This window comes from Ictalurus punctatus, chromosome 4 (assembly GCF_001660625.3).
Source record: "Ictalurus punctatus breed USDA103 chromosome 4, Coco_2.0, whole genome shotgun sequence".
Classification (NCBI taxonomy): Eukaryota; Metazoa; Chordata; class Actinopteri; order Siluriformes; family Ictaluridae; genus Ictalurus; species Ictalurus punctatus.
The window spans coordinates 3,895,682-3,911,259 of record NC_071284.1 but is presented as its reverse complement, the minus strand read 5'-3'; the positions used below and the strand labels follow the sequence as shown (position 1 = coordinate 3,911,259).

Sequence of the window (15,578 nt, the reverse complement as noted above, 5' to 3'; positions counted from 1 at the left end):
GGCACATGTCAAAGTCGCTCAGATCAACACCGACTTCAAGAACCGACTGTTCACATGCTGCCTGATCTATCCCACCAGTCGCCATTGTAATGAGATAATCAAAGTTATTCACTGTTATTCAACAGTGATTTTAATGTTATGGCTGATCAGAGTATATCATAGTATTGGTCTTTTTTTCCCATTTTTAAATCGTTTACATTTTCTGTCAACCCTCCAGGCTTAAAGGCACATGCTTGTGTTTAAAGGTGGTGGTCTAGACATTATAGAAAACCCTGTCTCTCCGTATTGTACTCAAGAAAAAAAAAATAAAAATCTGCCAACCTCAGAACTGGCCTCTGAAATGGCCGTCCAGAAAATCAACGTAAATACCTGGAAAATTGCCCCATGTTGCTACTGGAATAACTTTTACACTCAAATCGCCAACTCTGAATATGGTGAAAACAAAAGCTTGCATGGACGTGTCTGGTTCTCATGAAGCCTTTATGACACCTTATCACCTGTCAATGTAAAACACATAAATAGTGTGTGATGATGTTTTAAAAAATATTTTGTGGCTCCTAATCCTCTTATCGTAACGATAGTAAGAGGGAAATTTCTCTATTGCTGCAATTCATTTCATGATTTAAGGTGACGCTAGTCACCACAGCTCTCTGTGATCTCTTAAGAGAAAACTGGTCAGAAAAGAGAGGACAAGAGTCTTTCTTTCCACACAGCCATTCAAAAGAGCGTTGGAGTTACCGCAGATCTGTGACAGAGCACTCAAGGGACAAAATGAGCAAAGAAATATTCCAGTCATTGGACACTAATAATTCAGTAGTTTCAAAATACTTTCCATAGAATGTTTACATTGAAATCATGCTCCAGTTTTTGTTGATGAATTACAAATAATATGATTTTCTTAAAAAAAAAAAAAAACCTAACATGTATGATTTAAGCTTATATAGTTAATAAAACGCTGTGCCAATGACTGAAAAGCTCTTTTCGATTTTCCCTTGAGTGCGAAATGAAATGCAGTCCAAACTACACGCCACAAAATCAAAAAGAAGTGTGTAAAATATAGGTAGAAGACAGGAGGAGATAGGACAGATGGGAAGAAAGAAGGTTAAGAATTATTTACCCCGTTCTAGCTTCATATCTGAGTACCGAAAAAAGGGGGGCAAAAAAGGAGAGGAGAGATATCAATATATAAGAAGATACACTGCAGTGGTTCTGTAGGGAAAAGAAAAGTTAGACACAGTGCTAATACCTTCTGTACTTACCACATAATGAACGCATATGTCGTAAAGTACTATATACAGTACATCAAAATAATATGTCCTGATGTTAGCATTTCTTGACATGATATTATAATGCTGCATTAACGTGGTCAGAATATGTTGGTCACTTTTACGTTACTGTCACTACAGTGCAGTGACTCACTTGTGCCCTCCTCTGAAACCATTCCAAGCCCTTCTGCTTTATTCTGCCTCTCAAATGCATTCAAGTCCAGAACACTGCAACAGACACAATAAGCATTATCAAAATCATGCTTCAAGCAAAAGTCCAGTTCAGAAATTAAATTGGCTACACTGTAAAACCGGATAAGTTCATTTAACTCCAAAAAATTTGAGGAAAATAATTATCTCGAAATTTTTACGTCGATGCATCAATTTCTTTAAGCCAAATACACTTAAATATAACAAAAATTTAACTCAAACTTGTTATATTTAAGTGTATTTGGCTTAAAGAAATTGATTTATCAACTTAAAAATTTTGAGGTAATTAGTTTCCTCAATTTTTTTTTTTGAGTTAAATGAACTTATCCGGTTTTACAGTGTCCTTGTTTTTATATTATTAATGACTTTATTCAGTATTATTTAACAGCGATTTATAATAATGCAATTTAATAATAATTTTATAATGTTATGTTATTATAATAACATAATAACACAAATACAATTATATAATGTTCATATCTATGCTCCATTTAACCCTTTCATGCATACATTATTTAAAAACACCCAGATTCTTTAAATGTTTTTTAAAAAAACAAACAAACAAACAAACAAACAAAAAAAAACATATCATTGCATGTCATATGAATTTTTGCATTTTTTCTAAATAAATGGTAATAAATGGTAATAACACCATAAATAATAAAATTATTATTTTTAAAAAGATAAAACTTTCTCCTGAAATGGGAGAGGAAAAAAAAAAAAAATTATAAAATAAAACATTCAGAAGAGACGTCCCCTACCTGCAGGTCTGCATCAGAGTCTGCAAACTCAGGAAGAAACCAACGTCTTTCTTATCCTTAAGGTAATCCAGCATTCTCTGTGAAAGATCAGTACACACAAAGCAGTGAAACCCCTTATAATCAGTTTAGAGCTTTTCAACCTGGGTTTTTCAGTAACCTGGATTAGGATTGTGCATTTCAACAAATTTCACGTAGTAAGGTGTAACAGGTAAATGTTTCTTAATAAATCTAGCTTTTCACACTCACAGACATCATGGCCACACATTTTCATACTAGTTATATCAAGCCATGTTTAATGGACATCATAAGGGCGTTTTCAGACCTGTAGATCTGCGCTTTGTTACGAAACAGGACACTCACTGTATTTTCTCCTTGGCTCAGTTCGCTGTCACAAGGCAACATTTTAAAGCGTACCAAAATGTGTTTATGCAAGTCACATGTGAGTAAAATGTCCTCTCATTGGTCAGAGTGCGCCTGTTTATGTTCTGGGGTTCTGCTCAATGGGGTCATCCATCAAGATGGATAGACAGAAGCTCTGTGAGCTTATTGTGGCTTTCTTGTTAGCTGTAGTAATTATAATCTATCAGTTTCAGTGGGATTGTGATTTACGTTGCAAGCCATTAGCAAAACAAACACGCTATTTACGTAATGCAGTTCCCATCATGCATTGCTATATAGGTTGGTTCGTTGGTCCGCTGGGTTGGATTGCTTTCTCAACACAAACGAACCACTCCATAGAACCACTCCTAAACAAACTGAAACAAAGGAGAAAAAACACCATGTTCTGAAATAAATGGTCCAAATGATCCAGGTGTGAAAACGACCTAAGATAAAAGCAGGATAAAGCAGGATAGGTGTCCAAGGAAAAGACAGAAATTAATCCCAAATTCCACAAATCTGCTCATCTGATCTGCCTTAAAAAAAGAAGAAAAAAAAAGACTCGATTGTCAGTTAATTGTGTTCTCTGCATCAGCTGTGTTACAGCATGGAAAACTTCAGGATTTGTGTATAAGTGAAGCTGACCTGCTGAACATCACAGTTGCCTCCGTTAAGGATGGAGATGCCCAGCTTGAGTGTGGAAGACACCATGGCTCCAGGCTCACCTGGTAGCAAACAAACAAAAGTTCTTTTAGCCTGTAGATCTTTACCTCAAAATGCAGTACTGTGCAAAAGTTTAAGCACCCTGTTATTTTTAGTACAAATTTTGTATGGAAAAAAAAACAAAAAACAATTGTGCATTCTTAAAGGCCAGATCTGTACCTTTGCAGGCGCTTATCATCTGCAGTACCATCTCAGCTGCTCCACGGTCATGGAGTCGCGACTGCTGGTACAGGAGCCTCTGCTTCTCCATCTCCTTCTCCTGCTCATCAGAGAATAGCAAAGTGAGGAAGGAGCCTTGAGCCATATCCTCTAACTCCATTGACACACACACTCAACCATCCACACACACACACACACACACACACACACACACACACACTTCATTTCATTCACTTAGCCTGGGGGGCCAATCTTCTTGATGTTGCTATTGATAATATTTATCTGATCAGACTTTGTTCGAATGTATTTTTTAATTCATCATTAATTTTATTGTCTGGGAACTCTTTAGACTTAATATGCAATTACAGCGATGCAATTACACCATGTTTATTCCTCTTCCTATTAAAATTACGTACTTATATAATCACTTATTTATTACATATTTATTCATACTCCATTGCCCTTAATTATACAAATTGTATAAATATACAGTACGTAATGCATTTGCTGTAATAAGAAATTACGTTAAAAACGCACGTTGTTTTGTGCATGATGTGCGATGAAGATAAAAACCGTGATTTGAAGTATGGTCATGCAATGGATCTGTCTAGAATGCTTATGCCTTTTTATTTTTCTGGCCCTGATATTAGCTTAGCTCAAGCCAGAAAAGAGCATCTTTAAATTAAACTGATCATTTTAAATAAATCATTCTTTGTTTGGTTTATGGGTCTTATATTAAAAAAATAAACAAACACACGCACGCACAGATGCACACGCATGCACGCACACACATACACATACACACACACACACACACAAAGAAACACAACACCACTATAAAACCGAGTGGTGTTAGTGATGATTGTTATTTTAGCAGCCCACATCTGGCGACGTTTAATGATGCACAAACGTTTGACTACAGCAAACAGCCCTGGTCACGCCTATTAAATATCTAACCTGTGATCAAATATAAAAGCTGCTGAGACCCCCAAATAAACCCCGCCCACTAAAGCCTCACCGTCCTACAGTCTGTTGTAAACCTAGTCAGGTTTCACCTGAGATCTTGTTCTAATAAGAAGAGGCTCTCTGCATTTATACACAGTATGAGCATGTGTGTGTGTGTGTGTGTGTGTGTGTGTGTGTGTGTGTGTGTGTGTGTGTGTGTGTGTTGTGTTTAAAGGAAAAGAGAGGATAGGTGTAAGGATACAGGGTGTCTGACTGACTGTGCAGGCTTTTACTGTAGTTCTTGGTGAGTACAGAGAGGGAGATTGGAGAATCCAATTAAGTCATGAAGAAGCAGCATGGCACATGGACTAAAACACAAACGCCTGGTACCAGTCCAGAGAAATCATGTGTTGTGAAGTTGTACTAATAAAGTTGGAAGATAAAATCACAGGGGTGCATTTCAATGAGCTCCATAGCTCTCAACGTCATGAATCAGTATATGGTGTACACGAGTCGGGGCACTGGAAAGGACCCTGACTCGCTACACATTGTGACACCGATGACTCAATTTCCAGCGGCATGACTACGTAGTCGTGTTGTAAAATGCCACCACTGGCATTTATCACCAACAGGCAGGACCGATATCTTTCTGACATTACATGTCGTATAAATGTGTTAGCTCAATCACATGCGTTTCTGTCACGGTACTTCAAGCAGGATCGTACACTAGCTAGTGGGATTTTTTCACTCATTAAACACTTCAAAGTCGTTAGACTCAAACAAACCATATATAAAACGTCAAATAAAGTTATAACCTTATCGCTAACGTAAGTAATCATTTGAGAGCTACAACAACGATAAAAAGCTGCTTACATTTAGAGACAAAGTTGGCTGAGAGTTCGTCCGACAGTCTTTTTTCAAGCTGAGAGGCTTCGGACAATATGACATCATTTCCAATAAGAGAACATAGTGAGCATTAATGCTCCCTGTTTTTTGTGGTGCATTGTGGGATTTCTTTAGGGAGCAAACGTAAGTGCATTGGAAGGATTTTACGATTGAGACAACCCTTAAAATAGCCGACTCCTGGATCAGTACCCTGAGTACTGAACTAGGGAGTTGATTGAGACGCACCCTGGGTGTTAATTAGCAAAGCTTTACTACTGAAATCCGAAATCTATCAATCAAGGCATCCAAGTGACGTCTGATTTCCTGGATTGGAATCAGGCCATAATATCAAGCAAAAAAATTTTTGTGTTGCTTAGTAGGTATGTAAAGGTGTTAGAGGCAAAGGGAAGCTGATGCAGAAACACACACACACACACACACACACACACACGGCTGAGTCTGGAGAGGTGGGACAGGACTGCTACTATATTAGGGGAAATGTTAAGGACTGTCGTGTGAGTTGCAGTTTGCGTGTATGAGTGTGTTTTGTGTCTCACACACCCAAACTCTAGCACATACACACATCTACTACTACATGGTTTTAGAGGACAAAAAATGCATTATGTCTAGAAATAATTTCAAGAGATACTAATCTTTTTGCTTTTTTTTTTTTTTTTGGAACGATATTACAGTGTTCCAGCAGAGGTTTAGTGTAAATCTCAGATATACACATTAGTGTCCTAAAAGCAATGCTGAACACGAGCACATCACTCTAACAGATGTCTGGTTCACTCTCTGAGTCTGATTTGGTCACATGTTGGTCTGTGTTCAACATGTCTCTTTTGCTCGTAGGTGTTTTGCTTTCCATCTCTCTGCACTCGCTCGGGTCAGACACAGTACACGTGTGACACGATAACCAGGACGCAAGACTCGAAAGAGCAAAATCCAGCAAAGGTGTGCACAAGTCAGTCCACAGCATAAAGACAATAGGTGCAGGGAGAAAGAGAGTGAGAGAAAGAATAGAGCGAGGAAGGAGAAAAAGAAAGAAAAAGGGGCCGTAGGGGTCTAGATGTGGGACGAGGGGGTGTGCAGGTGCAGTGTTTTATCTCGCTGTGTTCACTCAGTGCTTGGTTTGACGGCTCTCTCTGGTGGCGCGAGACCCCCTTGGACCCCCCATACCATCTCATTCTGCCGCACCTCAAACGATGGCTCCTCGCCCCCCTCCTCCTCCTCCTCCTCCTCCTCTCCCCCTCTGTCCTCCTCACCCATGTGGCAGCTCTGTGGAGAGAGAACAGTACAGTGACATTTACCATTCATGACAGACCAAAAACAGTAAGTAAGTAAGTAAGTGAATAAGTAAACAAGTGAGTAAGTGTAGTACTGTGAAAAAGTATTTGATTTCTTTTTTGTGTGTGTATATTTCATACTAAATTGCTTCAGAAATTACAACAAAATCTATGATAAAACAAAGGTGACCTGAGTAAACACAAAACACAGTTTTTAAATGATATTGTTATGTATTGAAGCAAAAAAAGTTTTCTAATACCAACTAAGCCTGTGTGAAAATGTATTTGCCACCGTAGTTACTAATTCCCCAAATCTATGAAGCTGCACTCATAATAGGGTTCAGCTGGACTAGACACAACCAGGCCTGATTACTGCAAACCCTGTTCAATCAAATCAACACTTAAATAGAACTTTTTCAACAGCGTGAAGTTGTTAAAAGGTCTTACACAGTAACACACTATGCCAAGGTTGAAAGAAATTCCAGAAATGATGAGGAAGAAGGTGATTGAAATACATCAGTCTGGGAAGGGTTACAAAGCTATTTCAAAGGTTCTGGGACTCCAAAGAACCACATGGAGAGCCGTTATCTCCAAATGAAAAAACTCTGCACAGTAGTGAACCTTCCCAGAAGTGGCCGACCTTCCAAAATTTGTCCAAGAGCACATGGACAACTCATTCAGGAAGTCACAAAAGAGCCAAAGACAACATCAAAGGAACTACAGGCTTCTCTTGCATCAATAAAGGTCACTGTTCATGACTCCACTATCAGAAAGACACTGGGCAAAAATGACATCTATGGAAGAGAGGTGAGGTGAAAACCACTGCTAACCCACAAGAACATTAAGGCTCGTCTGGATTTTGCCAAAACACACCTTGATGAACCTCAAAACTTTTGGGAGAATGTTCTGTGGATTGAGTTAAATATGGAACTGTTTGGAAGACAGGGGTCCCGTTACATCTGGTGTAACCAAACACCGAATTCCACAAAAAGAACATGATAGCTACGGTCAAGCATGGTGGTGGTGGTGTGGTGGTGTGATGGTGTGGGGATGCTTTGCTGCTTCAGGGCCTGGGAAACTTGCAATAATTGAGGGAAACATGAATTCTACTCTCTACCCTGAAAATCCTAAAGGAGAATGTCTGGTCTTCAGTCCATACGTTGAAACTTACTACAACTGGATTATCCAGCAAGACACTGGTCCAAAACGTAGGAGAAAGTCCTAGTCCTAGAAGCAAATGAAAGACTGATCTCCAGTTATCAGAAGCGTTTGGTTGCCATTATTGCTGCTAAAGGTGGCACAACCAGATTTTAAGTTTAAGGGGGCTACTAGTTTTTCATATGGGTAATAGGTACTGGATAACTTTTTTTTTGTGTCAGCAAAAAATATATTAAATAAAAACTGTATTGTGTTTTTTTCTTAGGTTGCCTTTGTTTTATGTTGTTTGAATTTCTAAAACTATTTAGTATGATACATACACAAAACAGTAGAAATCAGGAAATCAGAAAATACTTTTTCACAGCACTGTAAGTAAGTAAGTAAGTAAGTAAATAAAATAAAATGAGTGAAAGAATTAAATAAATAAATAAATAAAATAGAATAAATAACGAAAACATTTACAGTTCACCTTCACGGATAGATAGATAGATAGACAGACAGACAGATAGACAGATATATAGATAGATAGATAGATATTTTTATTTTTACCAACCTTTGCCATAATATCAGCATATGCCATGTACAGATGATCTACATCAAGTTTTCTGCAGTAAAGACAAAATTGGGTGTAAGTGACAGATATAACTCCATTGATTACATCAGTATCAGCAGTGTCTGATACGTAAAATATCAGTAAAGTATAGGATGAAATACGTAAAGTGAAGGCTTTACGTTTTTTCAGTGAGAGCTGTGCGGCTAAAGTGAAGAATGAGCTGATGCAGAGGATCCGGCTTGGCCTCGGTCTCCTCTTCTTCCTCCTCTTCTTCCTCCAATGTTTTCTGTAAAAAAAATAAAATAAAATAAAAAATTCCAGAACAATCCCAGTTAACCTTGTATAACCATAGTCTGTAAGAAAAGCAGATGAACACACTCACAGACAGATCATTGATCATCTTATCCTCGAATGAGTAGCCCTCGTTCTCCAACCAGTTGCGTCTGTAACCATCTAGGAACATGTTCGACCCCCGGTGCCTTTAGACCGGACCAAGAAAGATATGAGTAATACAGTGGGTGTTGAATATTGCTGTAATGCCCTACATTTGGAGTATCAAATGTGAGAAAGTGTGTGAAGAGAATAACCTTGGGATATTATACAATGGAGTCATTCTGAAACATGCCACAACAGCCCGGCGACGCTGCTTCGACAACAGCTTGTGCCAAACCATCTTCTTGGATTTATAAGGGTGTTCAGTCTGAGGGGAGATAACACAGTAAAATCTAAATATTTATACACACCTGTGAGTGCATCACAGCAATTAATGAATACTGTATTACTGCAGCAGGTTTTAAAGCAACAATCCTCATCATTAAGGTATTTCTCTGCCCATAGAATACCTAAATCTTTGTTAAGTTATGAAGCTAACTGTTAAAAGACTACACTCCATAGCACAAGAATTGATTCTTCTGAATATTATTAGTAGTAAATATAATTATTATCAAACAGTGGATTATATTACGTCTATGTCAGCATTTTAGAAAAGCAACAAGCTATTTAAGGGTGTGTGTTACAATGATTTTATCACACGTAAGTGGGTTTTAGGCACTCTGCTTAAAAATAAAATTACTGTAATGCACGCCCCCATGTGGATTATTGATTTATTAACACTCAGGAGTATACATGTATAGGTCTTTTGGGGCATTACAACTCTATATAAAAATGACGAATCAGTAGTTGTTTGTGCACATGTTCGTGTGTATGTCTGCTTGTGTGTGTACAGCTTACCACTTCAATATGGTAAAGCACAGCAGAAACTTCCTGTACTCTCTTCACAACCTTCTCTGGATTTTCAGCATCCTCCGCTTTGCCTGAGGTTTCCTTATACAGAGCCATCTGCCAGCGCATGGAGGGGTCCTCCACCTACACACAGCCACAGAGAGAATGAGATACTTCACACACACACACACACACACACACACACACACACACGCATACAAAATCCATCCTCACCTTGCCTTGCAGATAAAGGTTATTCTGCAGGAACTCCCTCACTTCCTCATCTGTGTCTTTCTGTAATGAGCAGAGAAATGGACTCATATATTTTCTCTCAATGCTTTCATATGTGCTTCCTTTTATCTGAATTATAAAGTGATCGCGGCTCTATATAAATAAAACGAATAGCAGTGATCATACTACAGTGCTACTGAATTCTCCAGTCTGAGTGTTCAGAAGGTGTTGATTAATATTCTATAACAGCAGCTGTGACAGTAGTGTAATCACAGGTTTATACAGTATTAAAGGATGCACTTCTTGTTATGTGCCATCTTTTTTCTTTTTTTTTTTAATAGTAACAACTTATTGACATGGACATGACATATAATCGTTGACATTCATGTTGTTTATTCTCCAACAACAGCACACCGCGAAGTGCTTTATTCCATACTTATTGGCTGCAATTAGTTTCTCTTTACCAGTGAATAACGGATCTTCGCCAAGTTGATGAGCTCTTGATCTGCAGGAGAACACATATTCAGACCAATGGGCAGGAGTTTCTTCAGAGCAGCTACAATCAGCGAGGTCTGGACCGAGTAGCGATCACCACGCCGCTTCTTCTTCGTACGTTCCGCATCAGCTCCCCCGCCCTGTAAAGATCTTGTCTAGTTAGATGGCAACCATGAATATTCCTGAGGAATCCTATTCCTGGGGAATGTATGGCTTCGTTTATTTTACCCTGGTATCGGGTGCAAAAAAAAAAAAAATATATATATATATTATATACAATATAGTAGAACATGTTCCAATGTATCAGCTATATCTATCTTAATATAAAATATTGAATATACAATATTTCTACATCGCCCATTTTTTAAACGATTGTAACATATTGCAAAAAAATTAATACAAACGTTAAAAAATATATAAAAATATCTACCATAAATATAATGGTGGCAAAAAAAGTGTATATTTACCTAAATATAAAGTAATGAATTGTAAAATATTTCTACATCGCCCATTTTTTTTTTACTTTTGTAGCATGTGGCATTTTTCTTTTCTTTTTTTATTTTGCAAAAAAAAGGAATGAGGGTGATTTGTGTTGCGGGGAAATGAACGGTGTTATTGAACTATTTTCCGAGGTAACACCATGCTAGTCAGGTAAGTGTTATATATTAAAACCCATTACTGTAAATTGTGTATTGCAGTTGCAGAAGTGCAGTTTAGAGGCAGCGGGAGTTAGAAGTGAGAGAGCAGGTTGGAGAAAATGTTGCTACACACACACACAATGCATTTCCAGTGTTAGTTGCCCACCCTCTGGCACAGCACACTCAAAAACAAGCAGGAGCCTTCTGCCTCACCCCAAATCCTCTCACTCACCCACACACACATACATTCTACTGCTGCAGGTGCAGGACCCGGTTACTGACTGTTATCTGCTGCCGTGTGAGTGTGTGTGTGTGTGTGTGTGTGTGTGTGTGTGTGTCTGCATGTGCTTATGTGTGTTAGGCAAGGAGGGACCAGAGGAAATCATAGCTGATGCCCCATTAATGACCATCCTCTAGCCCAGCTGTAGAGTGTGTAATTCTCAAGCCTGTCCTCCTTAAATTGAGAGTATTTGATCCCATAGACATTTTATGAGAATTGAGTGGGTGAGTTAGGTGACATCATTATCTACATTTTGGGTAACACTTTAACCCTGCATAGTAAGACGAACAAAGCTGTGTCATAATGGTCTCATGGAAAATGTCACATGCTGTCATGAGAATCTTTATAAAATATTTTATATCATAGGAAGGCACAGTGGCTTAATGGTTAGCATGTGTGCCTTGCACCTCCAGGGTTGGGGGTTTGATTCCTGCCTCTGTGTGCAGAGTTTGCATGTTCTCCCTGTGCTTCAAGGGTTTTCTCCCCAGTCGAAAGACATGTGTTGTAAGCTGATTGGTATTTCCAAATTGTCTGTAATGCATGAATGGGTGTGCAAGTTTGTATGTGATTGCGCCTTGACATGGGTGCAGGGTGTTCCCTGTCTTGTGCCCCAAGTCCCCTTAGATAGTCTCCAGGCTCCCCACAACCCTGTGTAGGATAATATGTACTGAAAATGGACACATGGATGAATTTTATACCATGACTATATTAATTTCTAATGGACAGCCAGGTGCCAATTATTTTCTATTAACCACAACCCTGTTAAATAGTTCCGACTGCAAGGTTTATATTAATGTGCTCATTCTAATATGTTATTGCTTCTATCAACGACGTACACAGGGACTTATATGGCGGACGTTCAGTATAAAGGGATTTTATGAAAGTGTGTAGCTGTTGACATGGTGAAGCTTTCTGTGAGGAGATTAATTTCTATGAGAAGTTTATTTAACAATTTTGGAAGGAGTCTCCAGTGTCAGTGCTTGTTACACACAGAGGGAAAGTTGTAAATGCCACTGGAAAAGTTGTCAGGACAAACATCTTTGCAGTTTCTCTGTAGCATGAAAAGCTGCATCTTTTTGTCTTAATAACTTCAAGAGAGAGAAAAATGAGAGGCTGGTACGGGAACGACTGTTTATAGCTGCTAAACGTTGGAAAATTCATAATCGGAAGCAGAGAACGCAGGATTCAAATATACATCTAGGGCTACATAGGAAAACCCCATGCCTATGTACCCATGACATTTCACCTATAAGAAAGCTAGTGATATGTGATTACATATGTGATTACATTCTGCTAAAACACTGTAATAAACGTTGAATGTTTTAGTCAATTGAAAATGGAAACCTACGGCACATATTCAGTCAATGCTTATTTTTGCTGTATCGAAAATATACGGTATCGAGAGACCACTGTATCCTATAATATCAGTTTCAATTGTGTGTATCATTAGACCACTAACTGCTATACAACAGGACATGCAGTCAGATCTATAAATATTTCACATTGACAAAGTTAACTAAAGTTAATTTAGGAGTTGAAATTAAATAAGGAATATGAGCTCAAACTTAGACTTTCATTTTTAATTTAAGGCTATTTACATCAAAATCAGGTGAACAATGTATGAATTAGAGCACTTTTTATATGTCTTGGTTGCACATTCTTTGCAGTTAATGACTGCCTGACATCACCAGACATCTGCACTTTCTTCCCTGGGGATGCTCTGCCACTTCTTTACTGCAGCTGTCTTCACTTCCTGCTTGTTCTTGGGCGTTTTTCCTTCAGTTTTGACTTTTGGAAGTGAAATGTTCAAAGTGTGCTTCGGGTCACTAACCATCTGCACTGTGATTTGCCATCCAATGAGTTTTGAAGCATGTGGCTGAACCTGAGCCTATAATTTAGCCCCATAAACTTCAGAATACATCCTGTTACTTTTGTCAGTGGTCACATCATCATTAATTACAAGGGAACCACTTCCATTAGCCATTCCATACATGACATGAGGTGGTATGCTTCAGATCATGAGCAGTTCCTTCCCTTCTCCATACTCTTCTCTTCCCATCACTCTGGTACAAGTTGATCTTTCAGACATCTGTCCAAATAATGTTGATCCAGAACTGTACAGACTTATTTTTAAAAAATTGGTTTAGATGTTAATGGCAAATTCTAACATGGTCTTCCTGTTTTTGAAACTTACCAATGGTTTACATCTTGTAGTAAACCTTCTTCATTTACTCTGGTGAACTTTTTTCTTGGTTGTTGACGTTGACACTCCTAAAGGGTGTTCTTCATCTGGCCAGTTGTTGTGAAGGAGTTTTTTCTTGGCAATTAGTTTGTCCGTTATCTACCACAATTGTTTTCTGTGGTTTTCTAGGCTTTTTTTGGTTTTCCTGAGCTCACCAGTATTTTTCTTGCTTCATTGGCAAATGACAGCTCTTTGGACTCCATATTGAGACTTAAGAGCAACAGATTTAAATTGCAAATCAACTCTAAACCTTTTATCTACTTACTTGTAACTGACATAATGAGGGAATAGCACACATCTGGCATCTGGCCATGGAACACCTGAATAGCCGATTATTCAATTACTTTGGTCCCTGAGGAACATATATATAAAAAAGTGCTGTGATTCATACACCATCATATTCATTCTTCAATTTCATCTCCTATAAATTCTCCTATAAAGAGTGAGAATAACAAATACTGTACATTATGTCAATGTCCAAATATTTAATGGACCTAACTAACATGTCATGACAACTCATAACAGCGTATGACACGTGACATGTTTATGATGTGGTTGGGTAATTCTTATGGTACAGAGACCAGGTAAAGTGTTACCTAAATCTGCAAATTATGTCAATTAACTACAATAAGTGGATTGAAAGGTATTTTAGAAGTACAGATGCTTTGTGTGAATTAGAATGAAGGGGGGTCAGTATCAGATGCGAAATGGGATGAAATTGTAAAGTCATGCCCACCCCTCCACAAAATACCCACATTTTCCATGATGCCACATTTATAATATACAAAATAATTTCTAAAATCTATGACCAGACGAATTATGGGCAATGATGCATTTGTATTTGTATAAAGAATAGCTTAAAAAAAAAAGAGATCAGGTAAATTACAGAGAACCCTGCAAGAAAGCTTCACCACCAAACAAGAAAATGCAAGAGGGAAAGAATTAAAAAAAAAAAAAATAAAGAGGAAAGAGGTAAACTGCAACGATCTGCAGCAAACAAGATCCAGCAGGTGGCAAACCCATCAAACTCATCAACTCATTGGCAGGGCAATGGGACTCAAACCCAGCAGCAAACAAGCAGCTGAGTAGAGTGCCATGATCCTGATCCTGCAAACTAGAGCTGAGAACTTTCATCAAGTGCTTTTACAAATGCCTGCTCACACACACACACTGGCAACGAATGAGTGGCACACTCTTTAAAATGTGGCATTTACAATACATGAAGAATTTGTCCACAGCTTCTTACTGTGTATTTTCAATAAGAGTGGGTGTGTGTGTGGGTGTTTTTCCTGCTGTGCCAGTGTGTGTGTGCAAGTTTGATAGAAAGCCTCGGCGATGTGGTGCCATGCGAAACAGCACAGCTTTTTGTCGTGCAGAAATGTATTCTGACCTCTCCATCCCCAGCCTAGAGAACCCGGCGTCCACATCAGGACAGAACGCACACACACATACAGAATTCATCATTAATATCTTGGCTCCATGTGTATTCAAAGACAAAAGATGGAGACAAAACGGCAATACCAGACAACAAGAAATACCGCTGCTGCATATCGAAAAGTTTTTTGTTTGTTTTTTTTTTTCCTTAGAATAAAGCAAGCAGATGATAACAAAATAACAAACACTTGTTGGTTACATTGATTTTAGCTAACATTTACACAATATACTGGTCCAGGTCAATTTCAGAGGCAAAAAGAACAGTATTCAAATAAATGATTAGGGGAACGTGATGTGGGGAAATTAATCATATTATCACACTAAAAATTCACAACACATAGAATATATAACAGTATTTAGTTTTGCAAACAAAATGCCACTAAAAATAGTTATGCAAATAGTGCCTTACATAAGTATGCACCCCCTGTTACCCTTGGCCTCTTGGTCATCCTCTGACTAATCCCCTCTTTACTCAATCACTGACTTTTGGTGGATGGCCGCCTCTGGGCAGAGTTTTGGTTGAATCATAGTCTTTCCATTTTTTTTCTATGCAAGATGTGTGCATTTGGGTGTGTATTTATATTGAAATATCACAACACTTTAATTACACACAGGTCGACTCCATTCAACTAACCATGTGAGCTCTAATGGCGATTTTGTTTCACCCGAGCTAATTTAAGGATTTCATAGCAACGGGTGTGAATACTTTTGCAA

General features: G+C 38.3%; 1 protein-coding gene across 12 annotated transcripts in view; it reads right to left on the bottom strand.

Annotated features, from left to right (window-relative positions):
• The window catches only part of LOC108264731 (ryanodine receptor 1), a 96,062-nt gene that overhangs the window by 19,043 nt on the left and 61,441 nt on the right, over window positions 1–15,578 (bottom strand). For 3 of the 12 annotated variants that reach the window (XM_047154685.2, XM_017466546.3, XM_053677843.1), the window contains 14 exons: window positions 14,821–14,835; window positions 10,240–10,410; window positions 9,779–9,838; window positions 9,554–9,688; window positions 8,911–9,023; window positions 8,706–8,802; window positions 8,503–8,609; window positions 8,324–8,375; window positions 6,506–6,604; window positions 3,497–3,596; window positions 3,260–3,339; window positions 2,237–2,313; window positions 1,420–1,493; window positions 1,118–1,135 (listed from right to left, as the gene is read on the bottom strand). In XM_047154685.2, coding sequence (XP_047010641.2) covers window positions 1,118–1,135; window positions 1,420–1,493; window positions 2,237–2,313; window positions 3,260–3,339; window positions 3,497–3,596; window positions 6,506–6,604; window positions 8,324–8,375; window positions 8,503–8,609; window positions 8,706–8,802; window positions 8,911–9,023; window positions 9,554–9,688; window positions 9,779–9,838; window positions 10,240–10,410; window positions 14,821–14,835 — 1,198 coding nt within the window. The remainder of the gene's footprint in view (window positions 1–1,117; window positions 1,136–1,419; window positions 1,494–2,236; window positions 2,314–3,259; window positions 3,340–3,496; window positions 3,597–6,505; window positions 6,605–8,323; window positions 8,376–8,502; window positions 8,610–8,705; window positions 8,803–8,910; window positions 9,024–9,553; window positions 9,689–9,778; window positions 9,839–10,239; window positions 10,411–14,820; window positions 14,836–15,578) is intronic. The other 9 variants (XM_053677842.1, XM_053677846.1, XM_017466548.3 and 6 more) reach the window with 6 other exon arrangements.